This window comes from Siphateles boraxobius, unplaced genomic scaffold (genome assembly GCF_051911475.1).
Source record: "Siphateles boraxobius isolate OS27281-9 unplaced genomic scaffold, OSU_SipBor_1 248, whole genome shotgun sequence".
In the NCBI taxonomy this organism is placed as follows: domain Eukaryota; kingdom Metazoa; phylum Chordata; class Actinopteri; order Cypriniformes; family Leuciscidae; genus Siphateles; species Siphateles boraxobius.
The window spans coordinates 62,345-87,374 of NW_027508864.1; the positions used below are offsets into that span (position 1 = coordinate 62,345).

At 44.0% G+C, this 25,030-nt stretch overlaps 2 protein-coding genes across 10 annotated transcripts in view; one reads left to right on the forward strand and one right to left on the reverse strand.

Annotated features, from left to right (window-relative positions):
- Positions 1 to 141: 141 nt before the first annotated feature.
- On the forward strand, positions 142 to 14,083 carry riox2 (ribosomal oxygenase 2). Of its 9 annotated transcripts, none has more exons than XR_013206976.1 (12): positions 142 to 422; positions 1,393 to 1,820; positions 4,390 to 4,509; positions 4,631 to 4,759; positions 4,900 to 5,003; positions 5,667 to 5,769; positions 6,340 to 6,508; positions 6,596 to 6,684; positions 7,055 to 7,198; positions 11,424 to 11,614; positions 11,935 to 12,629; positions 12,948 to 13,799. XR_013206976.1 is itself a non-coding variant. In XM_077241929.1 (11 exons), the coding sequence occupies exons 1-10, from the start codon at positions 392 to 394 to the stop codon at positions 11,580 to 11,582; spliced, it is 1,476 nt and encodes a 491-aa protein (XP_077098044.1). In that variant the 5' UTR covers positions 142 to 391; the 3' UTR covers positions 11,583 to 11,614; positions 11,790 to 13,799. The 9 variants fall into 9 exon arrangements, 5 of the variants coding, with proteins under 5 accessions (XP_077098044.1, XP_077098043.1, XP_077098046.1 ...); XR_013206977.1 differs by having other exon boundaries at positions 11,935 to 12,542; XR_013206978.1 differs by having other exon boundaries at positions 143 to 400.
- LOC143749434 (uncharacterized) overlaps positions 13,793 to 25,030 on the reverse strand; it is a 60,324-nt gene continuing 49,086 nt past the window's right edge. Inside the window, exons 19-21 of the mRNA XM_077241926.1 lie at positions 17,195 to 17,353; positions 15,570 to 15,729; positions 13,793 to 14,346 (exon numbers count right to left, since the gene is read on the reverse strand). Coding sequence (XP_077098041.1) covers positions 14,261 to 14,346; positions 15,570 to 15,729; positions 17,195 to 17,353 — 405 coding nt within the window. The 3' untranslated portion in view covers positions 13,793 to 14,260. The remainder of the gene's footprint in view (positions 14,347 to 15,569; positions 15,730 to 17,194; positions 17,354 to 25,030) is intronic.

Consider the following 25,030-nt stretch of genomic DNA (forward strand, 5'->3'; position numbering starts at 1 on the left):
TTTGACTGGAATTCCAGAATCGTAAGCAAGCTGAGTATCTAGAGTGTAGTCAATGTTTATATAGTTGTCAGTAAACGGCATACTGGTAAACGGGATACTACCCTAACCCTTATTCAAAATAAAATTTCTTCAATATTTTGCCTTTAATAAAATTTCCCCAGGAAATAGCAAGAATAAATCTGGTGTCCACCATGATTCAAATTCTTTCAGACAACAAAGCACTTGAACTAGACGAGCTCGTGAAATAAAAATCAGCATAGCTACGCCACATATTTTACTGCGATTATGGTTGCTACGATTATGAACTTGACTCAAAAATCCAGGAACGGTTTTTATAAGTTTCCACCCGGAGCGTTTTAAGTGTGACACCGTCTTTGCACGTGGGCCTGTGATGCTGTCGGTAAGGAACATGTTTGCCTCAGGTTTGCCTGTACTTCCACTGCGAATGAGTTATTTTCTCGCATATAAATTATGACGGACCCGTCTGTCTTATTTGGATAATAAGTATACGATTAAATATCTTACTCGACTTTTGTGTTAAATTATTTCGAAATTTTAAACATGTCTGGTTGCCTTAGGTTTTGAAAGTTAAACCATAAATAATAAAAAGAGGAAAACTAAACAACGCATTAATTTGAAGCTTGTCACTATTGTTGCATTAGCATTTTATTTGCACTTTCTTGTTTCGTTTGCATTTTTCTATTTAATAATAGATAATGATATAATGTAAAATCATCAATTGCATTTTGTATTTTAATTTGACACTGCGTTTTTAAATTACAATAAAAAGCAAATCAATCAAATGTATTTTTAGTTTTTGCAGTCTTAATTCTCCCTCCTTCTGTCACTTGTGTTGACACTTTTCCATGAACTTACTAAATTAAACTTGACCAATTGGGTATTTCGTGATGATGAATGGGTGAACTGAATGAATAGTTAAAAGCATGTAATTATTTTAAGCTTCACCTGTGCTGTACGTTAATTATGAACATTAATTCTCACTATAATTTTTTCATAGTGGCAAGAATAAATGGACATTAATTCTGTCTTCGCGTGCAATTGGAATTGCTGTATATACTAGTTTCCTAGTAGCAACTGGACATGAAGGTTGTATTTACTACTGGGAAACTCGAAGATCATTTTGATATCCGAGAACAACTGATGTAACGACTGTTCTTTATCAGTTTTTCCACAACAGCTGCATCACCTTGTCTTGATGTTAAAGTAGTGCATATATACATTTATGAATAATCATTTGAAGCATATTGCATGTTTTACACACAGTGAAAATAGCTTGTATATGACAGAAATTCCAGAATAATCAGCAAGCTATCTAGACAGTGCAGCGAAGGTTATGAAGAGCATATTTATATTATGATATTTATGCCGCAGAGATGCCAAAGAAGGCCAGAAGAGTGAAGAAGTGTGATGGACAGAAGGAGGAGGAGGATGTACCGGTGAAGCAGATGAAGATGGGGAACCCGCTGTGCTTCGACTCTCCGAGGGATTTCTTCCAGAGTCTGATCAGTCCGGTCGGCCTGGACCAGTTCTTCCTTCAGTACTGGGAGCAGAAGCCACTGGTCCTGCAGCGCAATGATCCGGCTCTGGCCTCGTACTTCCGCTCGCTGTTCCAGCTGTCCGATGTCCAACAGCTCTGCGGTCGCGGCCTGCGATACGCCAGAGACCTCAACGTGTGCCGCTGCGTCGACGGCCAGAAGAGAGTGCTGAATAAAGCAGGGAAGGTGAAGTTCAGCCAGCTGAAGAAGGACCTGGAGGAGAACAGAGCCACCATACAGCTGCACCAGCCTCAGAGGTTCAAGGTCAGAGCTCGCGTAAACCGTCTACGTCTGAGTTCACGTGTGTTCGCAGGTCACGTGTGTTCACGTGTGTTCGCAGGGCACGTGTGTTCACTGGTTACATGTGTTCACAGGACGCGTTTGTTCACTGGTCATGTGTGTTTGCAGGTCACGAGTGTTCACTGGTCACATCTGTTCACAGGTCAAGTGTGTTCACTAGTAACGTGTGTTCACTGGTCGTGTGTGTTTGCAGGTCACGAGTGTTCACTGGTCACATCTGTTCACAGGTCGCGTGTGTTCACTAGTCACGTGTGTTCACTGGTCATGTGTGTTCACAGGACGCGTGTGTTCACTGGTCACATCTGTTCACAGGTCGCGTGTGTTCACTAGTCACGTGTGTTCACTAGTCACGTGTGTTCACTAGTAACGTGTGTTCACTGGTCGTGTGTGTTTGCAGGTCACGAGTGTTCACTAGTCACATCTGTTCACAGGTCGCGTGTGTTCACTAGTCACGTGTGTTCACTGGTCATGTGTGTTCACAGGTCACGAGTGTTCACTGGTCACATCTGTTCACAGGTCGCGTGTGTTCACTAGTAACGTGTGTTCACTGGTCGTGTGTGTTTGCAGGTCACGAGTGTTCACTAGTCACATCTGTTCACAGGTCGCGTGTGTTCACTAGTCACGTGTGTTCACTGGTCATGTGTGTTCACAGGACGCGTCTATTCACTGGTCACATCTGTTCACGGGTCGCGTGTGTTCACTAGTCACGTGTGTTCACTGGTCACGTGTGTTCGCAGGTCACGTGTGTTCACAGGTCAAGTGTGTTCGGAGGTCACGTGTGTTCGCAGGTCACGTGTGTTCGCAGGTCACGTGTGTTCGCAGGTCACGTGTGTTCGCAGGTCACGTGTGTTCACAGGTCGCGTGTGTTCACTAATCACATGTGTTCACAGGTCGCGTGTGTTCACTAATCACATGTGTTCACTGGTCACGTGTGTTCGCAGGTCACGTGTGTTCACGGGCACGTGTGTTCATAGGTCACGTGTGTTCGCAGGTCACGTGTGTTCGCAGGTCACGAGTGTTCGCAGATCATGTGTGTTCGCAGATCACGAGTGTTCACTAATCACATGTGTTCACTGGTCACGTGTGTTCACGCGCACGTGTGTTCACGCGCACGTGTGTTCACACGCACGTGTGTTCATAGGTCACGTGTGTTCGCAGGTCACGTATGTTCGCAGGTCACGTGTGTTCGCAGATCATGTGTGTTCGCAGATCACGAGTGTTCACTGATCACGTGTGTTCACTGATCACGTGTGTTCGCAGGTCACGTGTGTTCGCAGGTCACGAGTGTTCACAGGTCACGAGTGTTCGCAGGTCACGTGTGTTCGCAGGTCACGTGTGTTCGCAGGTCACGTGTGTTCGCAGGTCACGTGTGTTCGCAGGTCACGTGTGTTCGCAGGTCACGTGTGTTCGCAGGTCACGTGTGTTCGCAGGTCACGTGTGTTGGCAGGTCCAGTTTTTTCACAGGTCACGGGTGTTCGCAGGTCACGTGTGTTCGCAGGACACGTGTGTTCGCAGGACACGTGTGTTCACTGGTCATGTGTGTTTGCAGGTCACGAGTGTTCACTGGTCACATCTGTTCACAGGTTGCGTGTGTTCACTAGTATCGTGTGTTCACTGGTCGTGTGTGTTTGCAGGTCACGAGTGTTCACTGGTCACATCTGTTCACAGGTCGCGTGTGTTCACTAGTCACGTGTGTTCACTGGTCATGTGTGTTCGCAGGTCACGTGTGTTCACAGGTCAAGTGTGTTCACTAATCACATGTGTTCACTGGTCACGTGTGTTCGCAGGTCACGAGTGTTCACGGGCACGTGTGTTCATAGGTCCCGTGTGTTCGCAGGTCACGTGTGTTCGCAGGTCACGAGTGTTCGCAGATCACGAGTGTTCACTAATCACATGTGTTCACTGGTCACGTGTGTTCACGGGCACGTGTGTTCATAGGTCACGTGTGTTCGCAGGTCACGTGTGTTCGCAGGTCACGTGTGTTCGCAGGTCACGTGTGTTCGCAGATCACGAGTGTTCACTAATCACATGTGTTCACTGGTCACGTGTGTTCGCAGGTCACGTGTGTTCGCAGGTCACGAGTGATGGCAGGTCAAATTTGTTCGCAGGTCACGGGTGTTGGCGGGTCACGTGTGTTGGCGGGTCACGTGTGTTGGCGGGTCACGTGTGTTGGCGGGTCACGTGTGTTGGCGGGTCACGTGTGTTGGCGGGTCACGTGTGTTGGCGGGTCACGTGTGTTCGCAGGTCACGAGTGATGGCAGGTCCAATTTGTTCGCAGGTCACGGGTGTTCGCAGGTCACGTGTGTTGGCGGGTCACGTGTGTTCGCAGGTCACGTGTGTTGGCGGGTCACGTGTGTTCGCAGGTCACGTGTGTTCGCGGGTCACGTGTGTTGGCGGGTCACGTGTGTTGGCGGGTCACGTGTGTTGGCGGGTCACGTGTGTTGGCGGGTCACGTGTGTTGGCGGGTCACGTGTGTTGGCGGGTCACGTGTGTTGGCGGGTCACGTGTGTTCACAGGTCACGTGTGTTCACAGGACGAGCTGTGGCGTATTCAGGAGCGGCTGGAGTGCTTCTTCGGGTCGCTGGTTGGATCTAACATCTACATCACGCCTCGCGGCTCTCAGGGTCTGCCGCCGCACTACGACGACGTTGAGGTGTGTGTCTGACTCTGCTCTCGTTTGTGTAGCATCTACTGTCACGCTTTGCTCATGTGTGCAAAAAGAATAACTGACGTTCTGCTGGTGTTTGTTTCCATACGTGTATTTATGGGTTCAGGTGCTGATCCTTCAGCTGGAGGGACAGAAACACTGGAGGCTTTATCAGCCCACCGTCCCTCTGGCCCGCGAGTACAGCCTGGAGCCCGAGCACCGCATCGGCCCCCCGACACACGACTTCATTCTGCAGGTCAGTGACATCACAGGGTTAAAGGTCAATCAGCAGGGACGTGAGGTGTGCTTGAGTGTTCTGCTCGTGTGTCTGTGGTTGTGGTGAGATATGATTGTAAAGCGCTGTATTAATGCCTCATTTCATTTGATTTCTTGTAGGCTGGGGATTTGCTTTATTTCCCCCGAGGAACGATCCACCAGGCCGACACTCCTTCAGACGTGGCTCGATCCACACACCTCACGCTCAGCACCTACCAGAACATGTGCGTCTCCACAGTTCACAAACACACTGACTCTTTCTCTCTGAAAGTGCTCCATTAACCTTTAACATGCTTTTAAATTCTCTGCTTTAATATTAAACAGTTCTGAAACATTAAAAAACAATCACCACGAGAGCATGATTATTTATATCATTTTTGTATCAGTATTGTAACAATTTTTTTTAAAGAGTTAAACAGAAGTATTGTGTGAAAGCATGTGCAGATCGTGACGCTTGCAAAGGCAAGATCCTGAGTTTGATTCCCAGCCAAATCACACAACAAATATCTACGCTAAATGCCTTCATTTTTATGCATTTGCAAGATGCTTTTATCTGAACACTCTCTGAGTTTATGGGTTGTGTGACGCACACCGTCTTTAACCAAGAATATGTCAAATTGAGCTTCAAACATTGTGTGCACAAAATTGATCACGATTATAGTGTTGAAACTTTACATGCATGTTAATGACTAAATTAGGAAAGTCACAAAATATCAAGAGGAAACCCTCAGGTGGAGCAGTATTACTGAGCACTGTCGCTGTGGGTCATCAGACCATACAATCAGCAGTGTGTTATAGATATAAATGTGTGTGTCTTTCAGGTCGTTATAGATATAAATGTGTGTGTCTTTCAGGGCGTTATAGATATAAATGTGTGTGTCTTTCAGGTCGTGGGGTGACTTCATGCTGGATGTGTTTCCCTGGTGTGTGTTGGACAGCATGAGACGTGAAGATAGGATGCGCTGCGGTCTTCCTCGTAACCTCCTTACGGTGAGTACACACACCCCTCTCTCACACACACCCCTCTCACACACACACCCCTCTCACCCACTCCCCTCTCTCACACACCTCTCACAGCAACTCAGACACACACACACACACACACACACACACACACACACACTCCTCTCTCACACACCTCTCACAGCAACTCAGACACACACACACACACACACACACACACACTCCTCTCTCACACACCTCTCACAGCAACTCAGACACACACACACACTCTCACCCACTCCCCTCTCTCACACACCTCTCACAGCAACTCAGACACACACACACACACACACACACACACACACACACTCCTCTCTCACACACACACTCTCACCCACTCCCCTCTCTCACACACCTCTCACACCAACTCAGACACACACACGCACACACACGCACACACACGCACACACACACACACACACACACACACACACACACACACACACACACACACACACACTCCTCTCTCTCACACACACACACACACACACACTCCTCTCTCATACACACTCACCTTTAACAGTGGCTCTAACAGTGTGTGTGTGTGTGTGTTGTCAGACTGCCAGCGTGGCTCCTGAGGTTAATAAGCAGGTGTGTGTGTTTCTGCGGCGTTTGGCTGATGATGTTGAGCGGGGGAATCAGGAGTTACGCTCCAGCGCTATGAAGAGAGACTTCGTCTGCCACCGACTGCCACCGTTCCTGCAGGACCGGGCCGGCGCTGATCCCGGTGAGGCGTGTGTGTGTGTGTGTGTGTGTGTGTGTGTGTGTGTGTCGAGGTACGGCTGATGCTGTGCTGAATGTGTTTCTCTTCCAGTTGGGAAACCGCCGTCACTGGAGGACACTGTGTGTGTGCGGTTTAAAGAGCATCTTCTTCTAACAGTGGAGCCCAGTCAAGAGAACACTGTAAGAGTCACACACACATCACATATATTCATACACACACTCACACACATATATAACATGGTGTGCTAAACAATTAAAATATGAATGGGAATATATTTCAGAGATATTTTACTTGAATTGGAGAAAAACATTTATTTCATAATGTGAGTTTCGCCGCTATTTTCAATTGTTTTACTTCAATGAAAGGGTTGAATTTTGTGAAATATTTGATTGAAAAATCTAAAGGTTGAACAATGCAGATTTATTTTTACAGCCGCCTTTGTTCATATTTACCGCGGTGCCAATATTAGTGTAAGGCACTGCATATGTATGTGTGTATATACTGTATATCTATATCTATCAAGTCCTTACTGTGTTTGTCTCCGATCAGGACGAGGCCACCGAGCTGGTCGTGTTTGTGTTACATTCTTTAAAGAACAAGAGAGAAACACACATGATGGGAGCATCTGATGATGAAGATGATGATGAAGATGATGATGAAGATGATGATGAAGATGATGAGGTCGTCTCACAGGTCCGTCAGCCCACGTCACATCTTGCAGACTAGTCGTAAACTATGACTTAAAAAGTAACAATTATGACATAAAAAGTCATGATCATGACATACTAAGGTGGTGTATGTGAAAAAGATGAAACGGTTTAAGAAATCGAGTCACTAAAAATATAAGAAAAGCGAAAGTGGAGTACTACATTACAACAATAACAGAAGCCAAGGGAAGTCCTCTTATAATGTGGAGGCAAATAAATGGTATTGTGAAACCGTCAGCCAAATCAAAGATCATCCATGAGCTTAGAAACGGAGTTAGGCAGATTAGGAACAGTAAACAAATAGCACTGGAATTTAATACGTTTTTTGTTTCGTCAGTGGAAGAACTGGTGCAACAAGTTAATGCAGAAGAGCAACGAACATCAGTAAACATCAATCAATAAACAAATATTCTTCATTCTCACTTCAACAGACCAATGAAGTAAAAGTGCTTGAAGCTATAAATTCAGTTAACAACAGTTATAGTAAGGATCTTTTTCACTTAAATTCAGTCTTTTTGAAACGAAATAAAAACACTTTTGTAAAGCCGCTGACACACTTGGTCAATTTGTCTTTTCAGAACGGACAATTCCCCTCACCTTGGAAACAGGCAAAAGTTATGCCATTATTTAAGTCAGGAACACCTGACCAGGCATGCAATTATCGACCCTTAAGTATCTTACCTGTATTTTCAAAGGTGTTAGAAATGTTTTTGTATGGTCAGCTTATGGCTTTTATACAATCAAATAACATTTTAAACCCTTTACAATTTGGCTTCCGTCCTCAATACTCCACCGAAACGGCAAACTGCTTTTTTGTGGAACAACTTAAATTTGCAATAGATAGTGGAGGATTGTTGGCGCCGTCTTTATGGACCTCAAAAAGGCGTTTGATACGGTAAATCATGACATCCTGATACACAAATTGTCCAATTTTAAATTCACAACATTAACTTTACAGTGGTTTAAATCATATCTTGAACTGAGAGATCAATGTGTGGTGGTCAATAATGAAATGTCTACATTCTTTAAAATGAATACAGAAGTACCGCAAGGGTCCGTTCTTGGGCCCTTGCTGTTTACACTGTATATTAATGATCTGCCAGACTCCTGTCCAACAGCAGGATTTCAGATGTACGCTGACGATGCAGTGGTTTATGTGCGAGGGAAAAGTGTACATGCAGTTTCTGATGAACTGGCAAAACACCTGCAAAATGTGGCGGTGTGGTTTCAAAATGCACGTTTGACATTGAATGTTAAGAAGACTATGTCGGTTTGCTTTGCCTCAAGATTCAAATCCATATCAGAACTAAATTTACAGATAAATGGGCATAAGATCCAGCAGATCTCAGAGGTCAAATACCTGGGCCTTGTACTCTCAACTTAAATTTGACAAACATATTAAAAAAATCTGTCGATTAGCCAAAGCAAATCTTTATACATTCAGACTGATCAGGGACTCTACCGTTTCATGCTGCTCACACTTTCATGCATGCCATGATCTTCTCACATAGGGGCAGTCATGGCCTAATGGTAGCAGAGTTGGACTGGTGACCCAAAGGTTGCTGGTTCAATTCCAGTACCGGCAGGAATATGACTGAGGTGTCCTTGAGCAAGGCACCTAACCCCCAATCGCTCCCCGGGCGCCACTCAAGGCTGCCCGCTGCTCCGGGTGTGTGTATCCACGTTTGCAGTGTGTGTGTGTACACTACTCACTACTCTGCTCCTAATGTGTGTGCACTTACTTGGATGGGTTAAATGCAGAGGTCAAATTCCAAGTATGGGTTACCATACTTGGCCATCACGTGTCACTTTCACTTTCACATTTGAGCTACTGCATCTGCTCATGGTCACAGGCTACTGTTACTACAGTTAACCCACTTCAAATGATTTATAATAGAGCGGTTAAAACCCTAGATAGGAAGCCATTAGGTCACATCATTGTGTTAGTTTGAGGAATTTAAATGTTATCTTTTGCAAATTTCCCTAAATTTTCTTTGTTGAAGCCGATGCATAAATGTTTAAATCAGCAAGCACCACAGGTCTTGAGTGAGTGCATAGTTGCTCTCAGGGCTGTGGGTTCAAGGACTAGAGGAGCTCAGAACGGGAACTGTCAGATCCCCAAATGTAATACTTCATTTGAACAATCAGCTTTCTCTGTACAAGGCACTAAAGCCTGCGATTGTTTATCCACTGAACTGAAAGGGGAGTCAAACTGGGTCCTTTTCAAATATAAACTTAAAGACTCTTTAATTAGAGGTCAGAAATGGGACCACTGATTGTCCGCTGTGTTTATATTGTGTTATTATGTTTATTTTAAGTATGTATTGTTTAATTTTATGTAAAGGCCCACTAGGGACTAACATTGAGAATTAGCCTTGGCTAAAATGTTGTAGTATGGAACATGAGTTTACATGAGTTGTAACATACTTGTCCCTATTCAAATTACCTTAAACTTAACTTAAACTTTAAGTAATAGTTTTGACTTTTTGTCATAATTGAATAACATTAACATCAAAATTATGAGATAAAGTAAGCCATAATTACTATAAGATTATGACTTTATGCCTTAATTTCAACTCATGTCATAATTATGACTAAGTGTGTCATCACTTCCAATTTTCATCTGATAAACATGACTTTACTTTTTATGTCACAATTATGATTTACAGAAGTTTTTTTCTTATGTGGAGGAAATGGTATTCCATATGTAACCCATATAGGGTTAGGGGTCGGAGTCATCACGCTGGTATGGAGACGAGTTTGTTGAGAAGTCCATGAGGCCTTCACAGTGTTGATGAGGCTGGCACTTCAGGGATAGGTTGTCGTCGTGTCCATGTGATGGTCCTTCATCCTAACCTAACCCTAACCCTAACCCTAACTAAATAGTGTTAGCACGTTATTTCAGACACCGCTAGACTGAAACGCCCACTAGAGTGCCTTAACACACATTGTTCATTTGTGTAGACGCCGCAGATCTTGTGTTTCAGAGTCTGCGGTTCCCTCTGATGTGTGTGTGTGTGTGTGTGTGTGTGTGTTTCAGAGTCTGCGGTTCCCTCTGATGTGTGTGTGTGTGTGTGTGTGTGTGTTTCAGAGTCTGCGGTTCCCTCTGATGTGTGTGTGTGTGTGTGTGTGTGTGTGTTTCAGAGTCTGCGGTTCCCTCTGATGTGTGTGTGTGTGTGTGTGTGTGTTTCAGAGTCTGCGGTTCCCTCTGACGTGTGTGTGTGTGTGTGTGTGTGTGTGTGTGTGTGTGTTTCAGAGTCTGCGGTTCCCTCTGACGTGTGTGTGTGTGTGTGTGTGTGTGTGTGTGTGTGTGTGTGTTTCAGAGTCTGCGGTTCCCTCTGACGTGTGTGTGTGTGTGTGTGTGTGTGTTTCAGAGTCTGCGGTTCCCACTGACGTGTGTGTGTGTGTGTGTGTTTCAGAGTCTGCGGTTCCCACTGACGTGTGTGTGTGTGTTTCAGAGTCTGCGGTTCCCTCTGACGTGTGTGTGTTTCAGAGTCTGCGGTTCCCTCTGACGTGTGTGTGTGTGTGTGTGTTTCAGAGTCTGCGGTTCCCTCTGACGTGTGTGTGTGTGTGTGTGTTTCAGAGTCTGCGGTTCCCACTGACGTGTGTGTGTGTGTTTCAGAGTCTGCGGTTCCCTCTGACGTGTGTGTGTTTCAGAGTCTGCGGTTCCCTCTGACGTGTGTGTGTGTGTGTGTGTGTGTGTGTGTGTGTGTGTGTGTGTGTGTTTCAGAGTCTGCGGTTCCCACTGACGTGTGTGTGTGTGTTTCAGAGTCTGCGGTTCCCTCTGACGTGTGTGTGTTTCAGAGTCTGCGGTTCCCTCTGACGTGTGTGTGTGTGTGTGTGTTTCAGAGTCTGCGGTTCCCACTGACGTGTGTGTGTGTGTTTCAGAGTCTGCGGTTCCCTCTGACGTGTGTGTGTTTCAGAGTCTGCGGTTCCCACTGACGTGTGTGTGTGTGTTTCAGAGTCTGCGGTTCCCTCTGACGTGTGTGTGTTTCAGAGTCTGCGGTTCCCTCTGATGTGTGTGTGTGTGTGTGTGTGTGTGTGTGTTTCAGAGTCTGCGGTTCCCTCTGACGTGTGTGTGTGTGTGTGTTTCAGAGTCTGCGGTTCCCTCTGACGTGTGTGTGTGTGTGTGTGTGTGTGTGTGTGTGTGTGTGTGTGTGTGTGTGTGTTTCAGGGTCTGCCGTTACCACTGAGGTGTGTGTGTGTTTCAGGGTCTGCGGTTTCCCGTGTCTCATCTGTCTGCGCTGAAGCAGCTCCTGAACTCTGAGTGTGTTGCGGCTGCGCAGCTGCAGCTCCAGGACGAGGATAAACTGGGACTGATGCTGGGACTGTGGAGCGAAGGCCTGATGAGCGTCTGCCACACAACATGAACAGCTACACACACAGCCACACAACATGAACAGCTACACACACAGCCACACAACATGAACAACTACACACACCGCCACACAACATGAACAGCTACACACACCGCCACACAACATGAACAGCTACACACACCGCCACAAAACATGAACAGCTACACACACCGCCACACAACATGAACAGCTACACACACCGTCACACAACATGAACAGCTACACACACCGCCACAAAACATGAACAGCTACACACACCGCCACACAACATGAACAGCTACACACACCGCCACACAACATGAACAGCTACACACACCGCCACACAACATGAACAACTACACACACCGCCACACAACATGAACAGCTACACACACCGCCACAAAACATGAACAGCTACACACACCGCCACACAACATGAACAGCTACACACACCGTCACACAACATGAACAGCTACACACACCGCCACAAAACATGAACAGCTACACACACCGCCACACAACATGAACAGCTACACACACCGCCACACAACATGAACAGCTACACACACCGCCACACAACATGAACAGCTACACACACCGCCACACAACATGAACAGCTACACACACCGCCACAAAACATGAACAGCTACACACACCGCCACACAACATGAACAGCTACACACACCGCCACACAACATGAACAGCTACACACACCGCCACACAACATGAACAGCTACACACACCGCCACATAACATGAACAACTACACACACCGCCACAAAACATGAACAGCTACACACACCGTCACACAACATGAACAGCTACACACACCGCCACAAAACATGAACAACTACACACACCGCCACATAACATGAACAACTACACACACCGCCACACAACATGAACAACTACACACACCGCCACACAACATGAACAGCTACACACACCGCCACAAAACATGAACAGCTACACACACCGCCACAAAACATGAACAGCTACACACACCGCCACACAACATGAACAGCTACACACACCGCCACACAACATGAACAGCTACACACACCGCCACACAACATGAACAGCTACACACACCGCCACACAACATGAACAACTACACACACCGCCACAAAACATGAACAACTACACACACCGCCACATAACATGAACAACTACACACACCGCCACACAACATGAACAACTACACACACCGCCACACAACATGAACAGCTACACACACCGCCACACAACATGAACAGCTACACACACCGCCACACAACATGAACAGCTACACACACCGCCACACAACATGAACAGCTACACACACCGCCACACAACATGAACAACTACACACCGCCACACAACATGAACAACTACACACACCGCCACACAACATGAACAGCTACACACACCGCCACACAACATGAACAACTACACACACCGCCACACAACATGAACAACTACACACACCGCCACATAACATGAACACCTACACACACCGCCACACAACATGAACAACTACACACACCGCCACACAACATGAACAACTACACACACCGCCACATAACATGAACACCTACACACACCGCCACACAACATGAACAACTACACACACCGCCACACAACATGAACAACTACACACACCGCCACATAACATGAACAACTACACACACCGCCACACAGCATGAACAACTACACACACCGCCACACAACATGAACAACTACACACACCGCCACACAACATGAACAGCTACACACACCGCCACACAACATGAACAACTACACACCGCCACACAACATGAACAACTACACACACCGCCACACAACATGAACAGCTACACACACCGCCACACAACATGAACAACTACACACACCGCCACACAACATGAACACCTACACACACCGCCACACAACATGAACAACTACACACACCGCCACACAACATGAACAACTACACACACCGCCACATAACAAGAACAACTACACACACCGCCACACAGCATGAACAACTACACACACCGCCACACAACATGAACAACTACACACACCGCCACACAGCATGAACAACTACACACACCGCCACACAACATGAACAACTACACACACACCGCCACACAACATGAACTACTACACTATCAGCTGGTTCATCAGAAATATTACTGGAAGAAGTTGTGTGACCAATTGCAGCCGAATAAAATGTCATGAAAAAAATCCTTTATGAAATATTGTGTAACAAACAAACACACATGAATTTTACAACTTATATTTATTGTTCAGATTCGTACTGCTTTTAAAACTGCTGATTATGAACATCACTGTACACATTATATGTTTAGCGTACCTCTGAAATCAGACTATACACACGTCAGTGTTCCTGCAGGGCTCTTTACTGTACACCGTCTGAACACACAGAACAAGTGTTCACAACGGTTCCTTTTCCAGGCGGATTGAAGGGAGGATCCAGCAGGACTTCAGCTGAAGTGTTTCTGATAGTGCAAATGTGCTTCAGGCTTCAAGATAAAATCAAACACACAGATCCACTTCCTCTGGTTCCTCCACTCTCACAGTGAGCTTTAAAACAGGACAGAAGCCCAGAATCTATTATTGGTTTGTGGGCGAGTGGCTAAAAGTTCTTGATTAATATCTCTGATCTCAGTCCTGCTGATCTGTCCAGATTCAGTCCCTGATAGCGTCATGTTTCATCATGTGTGTGTGTCACAGCACGTCGAGGTCCCAGCGCTGAGTGTCGTCGGCACCAAGCAGACTCAGAATCAAATGCTCTCGGTCAGCGCCGTGTCCACCTGAGAGAGACGAGACACTGCGTTCAGAACACACACCTCTGAAGTCTAACACCTCACACACTCACACACACCTCTGAAGTCTAACACCTCACACACTCACACACACCTCTGAAGTCTAACACCTCACACACACACACACACACACACACACACACACACACACACACCTCTGAGGTCTAACACCTCACACACACACACACACCTCTGAGGTCTAACACCTCACACACACACACACACCTCTGAAGTCTAACACCTCACACACTCACACACACCTCTGAAGTCTAACACCTCACACACACACACACACACACACACACACACCTCTGAGGTCTAACACCTCACACACACACACACACACACACACACACACACACACACACACACCTCTGAGGTCTAACACCTCACACACACACACACACACACACACACACACCTCTGAAGTCTAACACCTCACACACTCACACACACCTCTGAAGTCTAACACCTCACACACACCTCTGAAGTCTAACACCTCACACACACACACACACACACCTCTGAGGTCTAACACCTCACACACACACACACCTCTGAGGTCTAACACCTCACACACACACACACACACACCTCTGAAGTCTAACACCTCACACACTCACACACACCTCTGAAGTCTAACACCTCACACACACACACACACACACCTCTGAGGTCTAACACCTCACACACACACACACACCTCTGAGGTCTAACACCTCACACTCACACACACACACCTCTGAGGTCTAACACCTCACACACACACACCTCTGAGGTCTAACACCTCACACACACACACACACCTCTGAGGTCTAACACCTCACACACACACACACCTCTGAAGTCTAACACCTCACACATACACACACCTCTGAGGTCTAACACCTCACACACACACATACACACACACACACACCTCTGAGGTCTAACACCTCACACATACACACACCTCTGAGGTCTAACACCTCACACACACACATACACACACACACACACCTCTGAGGTCTAACACCTCACACACACACACACACACACCTCTGAGGTCTAACACCTCACAAACACACACCTCTGAGGTCTAACACCTCACACACACACACACACACACCTCTGAAGTCTAACACCTCACACACTCACACACACCTCTGAAGTCTAACACCTCACACACACACACACCTCTGAGGTCTAACACCTCACACACACACACACACCTCTGAGGTCTAACACCAGGCTGTGGTTTAGATGTGAGCTGATTCTCCCGTCCTCGCTGAGACTCCAGCGCTGGTTCACACGCCCATGTTCTTCCCATAATGCCACTCTGGCTCCGGCGCAGGCCTTGGCCCCGATCACACACAGACAGCCGCGCAGCGCCTGCACACACACGACGACTGAATCACTACGAATATTATTGGCATTAATATTAATTTCAACATTTACTAATACATTATTAAAATCAAAGGTTGTATGTGTTAACATTAGTTAACTAATATTAGTAATATTATTAGTTTCACTGAGAACTAACATTAAAGGTGACATATTATGATCCTTTTCACGAGATGTAATATAAATCTATGGAGCCTCCAGAATGTGTCTGTCGAATTTCAGCTCAAAATACCAGATCATTTATTATAGTTTTTAAAATTTTTCCCCTTTTTGGATGTGAGCAAAAACACGTTGTTTCTGTGTGTGTCTCTTTAAATGCAAATGAGCTGCAGCTCCGCCTCCGTTCAGAAGAGGGCGGAGTCTTTACACGAGCTTCAGAAACTCCAGCAATAACAAAACAGGCCAATCTCACTCATCCAGAATCCCAGAATAACCAGTAGCGAGTGCAGCCTTACGGAGAGATTCAGGAAGAGTTTCTGAATGTTAGTGGACACATTTATGTAGTTGTTGTGGAGTTACACTGATCATCTCATCATCATGTTGAACTTCTACACAAGTGTCCACAGTTCCTGAGGTGTTTATAAGACAGCGGTGACATGTTCTGGTCAATAGTGTTCAGTGCTCGTCTGTGCTCAACGACAGAACAGTTTCAGGCTTTGCTGGATCTTCTGCCGTTGCGTTAGAACTGCTCACTGTTGGCGCTCGAGAAACCGAATGTCGGCTGGTGTGTGTAAACGTGCAGATTAAGAGCCGGTAATATTATAAACGTGCAGATTAAGAGCCGGTGATATTATAAACGTACAGATTAAGGGCCGGTAATATTATAAACGTGCAGATTAAGGGCCGGTAATATTATAAACGTGCAGATTAAGAGCCGGGAATATTATAAACGTGCAGATTAAGGGCCGGTAATATTATAAACGTGCAGATTAAGGGCCGGTAATATTATAAACGTGCAGATTAAGGGCCAGTAATATTATAAACGTGCAGATTAAGGGCCGGTAATATTATAAACGTGCAGATTAAGAGCCGGTAATATTATAAACGTGCAGATTAAGGGCCGGTAATATTATAAACGTGCAGATTAAGGGGCAGTAATATTATAATAAGATCCTCTTCATACGTCAGAAGGAGAGAGAAATCTGATCGTCTTATTTTTTGACATGCTTGCAGAGTCTTTCCCCTTTAAAAAACAATGAACAGCTGTATTTTCATTAACTAACATTAACAAAGATTAACTTATACAGTAACAAATGTATTGCTCATTGTTAATGCATGTTAGTTAATACATTACAATAAGGTTCATTAGTTAACATTAGTTAGTGTTACCATCTCAATTTCAACCGAGGGGAACAAACTATCCAACTAATATCCATGGAGACGGTTTGTGAAGTTCAGCTCATACTTTTAGAATGTCGGAAGAATATTCTCTGAACACACGTGTTGGACTGACCGTGTTCTTCAGGAGGCCGTGGGTGAAGATCCAGCGCTGTGTGTCCAGAGAACGGTCAGCGGGACACAGGGAGAGTTTGGCTGGGAAAGAGCCGTCTTTGCTCTCGCTGGTCAGAACTGAATCCAGAGCTCGATTCCGCACATGAACCAATACTTTCGGCTGAGGAGATTTAAACCCAGACATTAAGACATTTACTTGCCACAAAGCTTCGGTGCTTAGACAACCAATTCACTGCCAAACTACAAGTCTAGCACACTGATTAAAGCAAACAGAAAAACTAGAATCATGTGCAGACTAATAATAATGACACACACACTGAAAAATAATGTTGTTTAGGACAAAAATCCTAATTGCCCGTTATTTTCATTAATTCAAACAATTGATATTAAAGTACTTTAAAGGGATAGTTCACCCAAAAATGAAATTTCTGTCAGTATTTACTCTCCCTCATGTTGTTCCAACCCCGTAAGACTTTCGTTCATCTACGCAACACAAATGAAGATATTTCTGATGTGATCTGAGAGCTGGATCACTCCTTCATAGGTTTCTAGGTAATTTCATTCTGCCGGCCCAGAAAAGTTAGTAAAAACATTGTTAAAATATTCCAAGTGACTACAGTGACTCAACCTTACGTTTATTAAATGACGAGAATACTTTTTTGTGCGCAAAAAACTACAAAAATAACGACTTTATTCAACTATTAATTTTCTTTTGTGTGGGCCTCTGAGTGAGTTCACGAAACGCATGCGCAAGAACTGAGGAGATGACGCAGACGGGTCTCGATGTTTAAAATGGTTCTAAGGTGTGCATTTCCTGGATGTCCGAATCATGAGAAACCAATGAGAAAACGTAAAAGTGCCGCAAAATGAATGGCTTACCTTTCACACTTTCCCATCAAATGACTGTCACCGTCTTCTCAGTTCTCGCGCATATGTCTCGTGAACTCACTCAGAGGACACACGCAAGCTACCTAGCTTCACATCTTCACATATCTAGCTTCAATCTAAATCATTGTTAGCACAACATGCTAGAAATTCGCTAGCCTGTTAGCGTGCCATCCGTGCACTCTATTTATTTATTTCGCTCGCGCCTTTTACAAATCCATCAAACAACTGTGGTGGGTAGGATCAGTCAACAAACATGGTGAGTGATGTCTTCTCTTATTGTCACTACTACTTCATGTAACATGTATAGCATAGTGCAAGAGAAAGGGCTTTAGATACTGTTTGGATGCGATGAGCTTAGAAAACACTGTACATTGTTCGGTTCCGGCTGAAGTAGAGCCGTGCAGCAGAGCAACTGGGTGACGGTGAGACGCTGTAGTCGCGGGACGTTCTTCCGTTCCGATTACAACATCAAACAGATTCTCCCTTCTCAGTGAAATACCCACTGAGAATCCTGTTGATTGTGCCCTAGTTATTGGCGATTCTATTACACGGAATGTGAAAATAGAGACACCAGCCACCATAGTCAGATGTTTGCCGGGAGCCAGAGTGCCTGACATCAAAGCAAATTTAAAAGTGCTGGCTAATGCTAATCGTAAATTCTCTAAGATTATTATTCACGTCAGCACTAATGATGTTCGACTTCGCCAGACGGAGATCACTAAAATTAACGTTAAAGACGTGTGTGAACTCGCAAGTACGATGTCAGGCACTGTAATTTGCTCTGGCCCCCTTCCTGTTCGCAGGAGTGATGAGATAGCCAGCCATTGAGTGATGACAATCTGCTAACTGTCTAAGTGGTGTCCGCAAAATAATATAGAATTCATAGACAATATGGTATTCATCCCTCCTGGGATGGTGCTGCTCTTCTCTCTAGTAATTTGGCTCATATCTTAGAGACAAAACATGACAATCTGGGGCTCAGGTCAGGAAGCAGACAGACTGGCTAAACCGACCGTCTGCCAGCTGTCTCACGTCACTGAGGTCAGATAAATCCCATCACATAGAGACTCTGTCACCTAGATATCATGATATAGAGACTGTGTCTGTTCCCCGAAATACAAATATATTTACAAAAAAATGATAAAGTTGCTGTAATTTGAGGACTTCCGGTGACGCCAGGACTGAATAGATATCGGAGAACGTTGTCTCCGCGAATTTATTGTTAAACCAACTAAAATATCAAATTTAACACGGCAAACAAAAGACTATACCCTAACCCTAACCCTGCATTTTAAAGATGAGTTTGTCTAGCAGACATGCTAAATCTGGGGCAAAACACGATAATTTAAGAGAGAATAACTTGAGAATCTACCAAGTGCCTGAAAACAGCGAGGATCGTAAGAATCCAATTGAGTTTGTGAAAGAATTACTCAATTCAACTCTAATCTCACTTCCCAATGGTGACATAAAAATTGAAAGGGCTCACAGAGCACTGGCTCCCAAGCCAAAAGAAACGGAACCACCCAGATCGATAGTAGTAAAATTCACGGATTTCTCGGTAAAAGAAGCGATTCTACGGCAGGCCTGGGTACAAAAACAAGTCACGTATAATAACAGACGAATTTACTTTGATAATGACTATTCTCCGGATCTGCAGAGAAAAAGAGTTCAGGTGCGTGACGTGATTAGACAACTGAAGAAGGAGGATATTACTGCACGGAGCTTCTATCCTGCACAGTTGAAGATCAGCATGACCACCGGTGACAAAACATTCTCTACATTGGCGGATGCTCGGCCAACACTACAAGAGCTTGGTATCAAGACGCAAATGGGGGAACGCGACGCACTGGAGATGGAGCTGTCAAAAAACCTGTGGCAGACGCGGAGAGGAGGCCGTCGCAGGATTAATCAAGCAACGATGTCAGACGTGGATGTTAAGGCTTTCTTCTCAGAGCAGATCATTTAGTTTGTTTCCATGAACATATACAGTGAACGTGAGGTGAGAATTATAATTTGTTAACGGGAGGGCTATATCAGAGACGTATGCTGATAGACATTTATGCCGTGGCCACATTAGTAGGACTGGTTAATTTAGTTGGTTTTTTCAATAAATATGGAAGTAATAACTCTTACTGAGTGGATGACACTCGCCCATTGGGCTGCGACCCCCGCAAGGGAACCATTTAAATGGCGTGGTCGCAAACACGCAAGGTGTACTTTTTTCCCCAGAGAGATCGAGTCACAACTCTCTGCCCACTTTCAAACGGGAACTGTTTGCCGTTTTTATTTTTATTTGGACGAATCTACTTTGTGTCAAGTGCAAACAGTTGGATGTGGCGAAGTTCAAAATGATGTTCAAGTTCATTGTTCTCTCTTCCTTGACAGCGGTGATGCCTTATGTGTACTTTTTAATAGACTAGCTGATAGTTTTTTGGTTTATGACCAGCCCAAAGTGGCAATAAAAAAAAAAACATTTAATTTTATTAATTACCATGGAAAGTTTAACATGTGTTAGTTGCAACGTGAAGGGGATGGGTAACCCTGTAAAGAGGAAAAAAATTCTAAATCAGTTCAAGACATTAAAATGTGGTGTTGCTATGTTACTAGAGACTCATCTCTCAGACGAAGAACATTTAAAGTTGAAAAGAGAATGGGTGGATCAGGTTTTCAGTGCATCCTATGGTAAAGGGAGAAAAAGGGGGGTTGCCATTCTTATTAGTAAAGCTGTCTATTTTACAGACAAAAAACTATTAAGGTTAAAGACGGAAGATATATCATGGTTGTTGTGGGAACAATTGGGGGTATTCAAATAACTTTTTTGAATCTATATGCTCCAAACGAAGACTGTCCATATTTTTTTAGGAAAATTTCCTCACTTGTGGCCGATGAAGCGGAGGGTATTGTAGTGATAGGTGGAGATTTCAATTGTGTCTTGAACCCACATATGGACAGGCTGCCAGCAGAAAAGAGACCCCAATCACACAAAACAAATACAGCGCTGGGGATGATGAAAGAGTTGGGGCTGGTCGACACTTGGAGATATCTCCACCCAAAAGAAAAAGACTTTACATTTATGTCACAAGTATACGGGAGCTATTCTAGACTAGATTTTTTCTGCATCTCAAAAACTGAGCTGCATAGAGTAGTGGAGTGCAATATAGAGCCCATTACTATTTCAGATCATGGCCCTGTTGTCTTAAAAATAAATTTAGTGCAGCATAAACAGTTTAAATATTGGAGACTAAATATCTCAATATTGAATGATGAAGCAAATAAAAAGGAAATACAGAGGGAATGGGCTGACTGCATTAAAATAAATGATAATGGATCTGTATCAGGCTCTGTGCTATGGAATGCAGCCAAAGCAGTATTAAAGGGAAAGATTATTGGACTTACATCTAAAATAAAGAAACAAAGGGAACTTAAGCGATTGGAATTGGAGAAAGAAATAAGAAGGTTGGAAAATGAACATAAAAACTTTGGAAATAAAAAATCACTAGAACTATTGTAGCAAAATAGACAGACACTAGATGACCTGTTAACTTACAAGGCAGAGGGTGCTCTCAGGTATACAAGTAGAAAATATTATGAATTTGGTAATAGAGCAAGTCGGCTGCTTGCTTTCCAATTACGCAAAGCCCAATCTAGTAGAGTTGTCCCAAAAATTAGACATCCAAATACGGGTATTATAACATCACAACCTAACGGAATTGCAGATGCATTTAAAGACTATTATATAAAAACTATACGAAGGGGATAAACAGCCAAACAAAGAAAGAAAAATAAAAAATGTTTTGGACTCTATTAAATTAAATAGATTGATAAAAGAGGAGTCTGAAGCAATGGTTAATCCCATTACAGAGGAAGAAATTCATAAAAGTATTGTCAAACTCAAGAATAACAAGTCGCCAGGAGTAGATGGCTTCCCGGGATAATTTTATAAAGCTTTCATAAATGAATTAACCCCAACTTTGTGTCGAATGTATAATTACGCATTAGGGAAGGGAGATCCTCCAAAGTCATGGGCTGAGGCAGTTATCACAGTTATCCATAAAGACGGTAAAGACCCCACTCAGTGTTCAGCCTATAGGCCCATAAGCCTCCTTTGTCAGGATCTAAAAATTTTAACCTCAATTTTAGCAGAGAGGATTCAAAAACATATCAAAAAATTATTGAAACCAGACCAGACAGGATTTGTTAGTGGACGTCATGGTGCTGACAACGTTAGGAGAGCTCTGAACATACAGATGATTGCAGGAAAGAGACAGTGCACGAAAAACAATTAAAATTAATTGGAGGAAGCCACACCCACCAAAAATTAGTCAATGGAGAGAAAAACTGATATCTATTTATAGAATGGAACATATGACTGCCCAACTCCAACTGAAACTGGACACTTTCATACAAAGATGGACACCTATTAGTATATACATTGAGGCATTGAGGGTGAACTGATTGGTGAGAAACTTAATGTAACACTATCTAGTGTAAATGATAAATCACGTTTGAGATTTGTGCTGGCTACTGTATACATGCCACCAGGGCACCATACAGACTTTATCAAAGAATTTGCTGATTTTCTATCAGAGTTATTACTGGCTGCAGATAAAGCCTTAATTGTTGGTGATTTTAATATACATGTAGATAATGGAAAAGATGCATTAGGAATGGCATTTAAAGACATTCTTAACTCTATTGGAGTTAGACAACACGTGTCAGGACCTACTCATTGTCGTAATCATACTCTAGATCTAATATTATCACAAGGAATCAATGTCGATGCTGTTGAAATTCTACAGCAGAGCGATGACATCTCGGATCATTATCTAGTCTCATGTAAACTTCATTTAGCCAAGGCTGCAAAAGCTGACTCCGATATGTTGATATGTTAGACCTATCACTTCTGCCACTAAAGATTGCTTTATTAATAATCTTCCTGATCAGTTTCAGCATCTCAGCATCCCAGATAGCTTAGAAGAACTCAATATTGCGAAAGAAACACAGTTGCTCCGTTGCGCTTAAAGAAGATTTAAGAAAATAGTCCAACGCCATGGTACAACGAGGACACTCAGGCCCTTAAGACAGCGGCCTGACAAATGGAGCTCAACTGGAAGAAAACAAAACTAGAGGTATTTCGCATTGCATGGAAGGAGAGCATGATTGCGTACAGAGAGGCTTTAAAAGCTGCTAGATCTGCTTATTTTTCAACCCTATTAGAAGAAAATAAACAAAACCCTAGGTATTTATCTGAAACAGTGGCTAAACTAACGAAAAATAAAGCTTCAACCCCAGACGTTTCCAAGCAGCACAGCAGTAATGACTTTATGACCTTCTTTAATTACAAGATTGATAATATCAGGGAGAAAATTATAACTATGCAACAGTTACTACAGTATCGCATCAGACAGTGCAGTGTAGTCTCACTGACGAAAAATTTGATTTATTCATTGCAATAGGAGAGGAAGAATTTTCTAAAGTCGTTAAATCATCTCTAAATCGACAACATGTATGTTAGACCCTATACCGACTAAACTATTGAAAGCGATGCTTCCAGAGGTCATAGATCCTCTTTTTAATATCCTTAATTCATCTTTGTCATTAGGATACGTACCCAAAACTTTTAAGCTGGCTATGATTAAACCGCTTGTTAAAAAAACGCAACTTGAACCTACAGAATTAGTCAATTACAGGCCGGTCTCGAATCTACCTTTTATGTCAAAGATACTAGAAAAGGCAGTATCCTCACAACTGTGCTCCTTTTTAGAAAGAAATGGTGTCTGTGAGGATTTTCAATCAGGATTTAGACCGCACCATTGCACTGAGACAGCTCTCATTAGAGTCACAAATGATTTGCTCTTATCATCCGATCGTGGTTGTATCTCTCTATTAGTGTTACTCGATCTTAGTGCTGCATTTGACAGCATTGACCACAACATTCTTTTAAATAGACTCGAAAATGATGTTGGCATTAGTGGAATTGCATTAGCATGGTTTAAATCATGCTTATCTGACCGTTATCAGTTTGTAGCAGTAAATGAAGAGATTTCTTATCGATCACGAGTTCAGTATGGCGTACCACAAGGCTCAGTACTAGGACCGCTGCTGTTCACTCTGTACATGCTACCTTTAGGAGATATCATTAGGAAGCATGGCATTAGTTTTCACTGTTATGCTGATGATACTCAGCTCTAATTTTTCTTCACTCCCTGATGAAACTTACCAATTCACAAAATGAACGGAATGCAGAGCTGATATAAAAAACAGGATGGCTAGTAATTTCCTACAACTTAATTCTGAAAAAACAGAGATTGTAATTATTGGACAAAAAAAACGTCTTCACGTAATAACCTAGAATACTGTCTAACACTTGATGCTGCTCTGTCAAGTCCTCGTCGTCGTTTAAGAACCTGGGTGTGTGTGTGTGTGTGTGTGTGGTCTTACCAATTCACACACACACACACACACACACACACACACACACACACACACACACACACACACACACACACACACACACACACACACACACACACACACACACACACACACAGGACCTGCGCCTGGAACCGACGACAACGCAGTCCTGAAGTGTCAACTACTCTCTCAGCTGTAAAGGCCTCTAACCCTCTGAACAAATAAAACGTTGTCGGGATAATTCCGGTTCAAGTGGCTACGCAGACGCGACAAAAATGTATGTATTATAAATTTTTAAGGCCAGACAAAGTAGTTTGTTGAGGGTTGATTTGTGAAGGACTACACGCCTGCGCACATATATATTCAAACGTGCATACATACCGACTGAACACGTGATGCGCATGTGTGCGCTGTCTACGTTTTCGCGGGTTTGCGAAATGCAGCTTTAAGGTTTGCGCAGAATAAACGGATAATTGTTTTCACCTACTTCCTATTTCAGGGAGTGCGTTCTCGAGACACCAGGCACTGTTTTGTG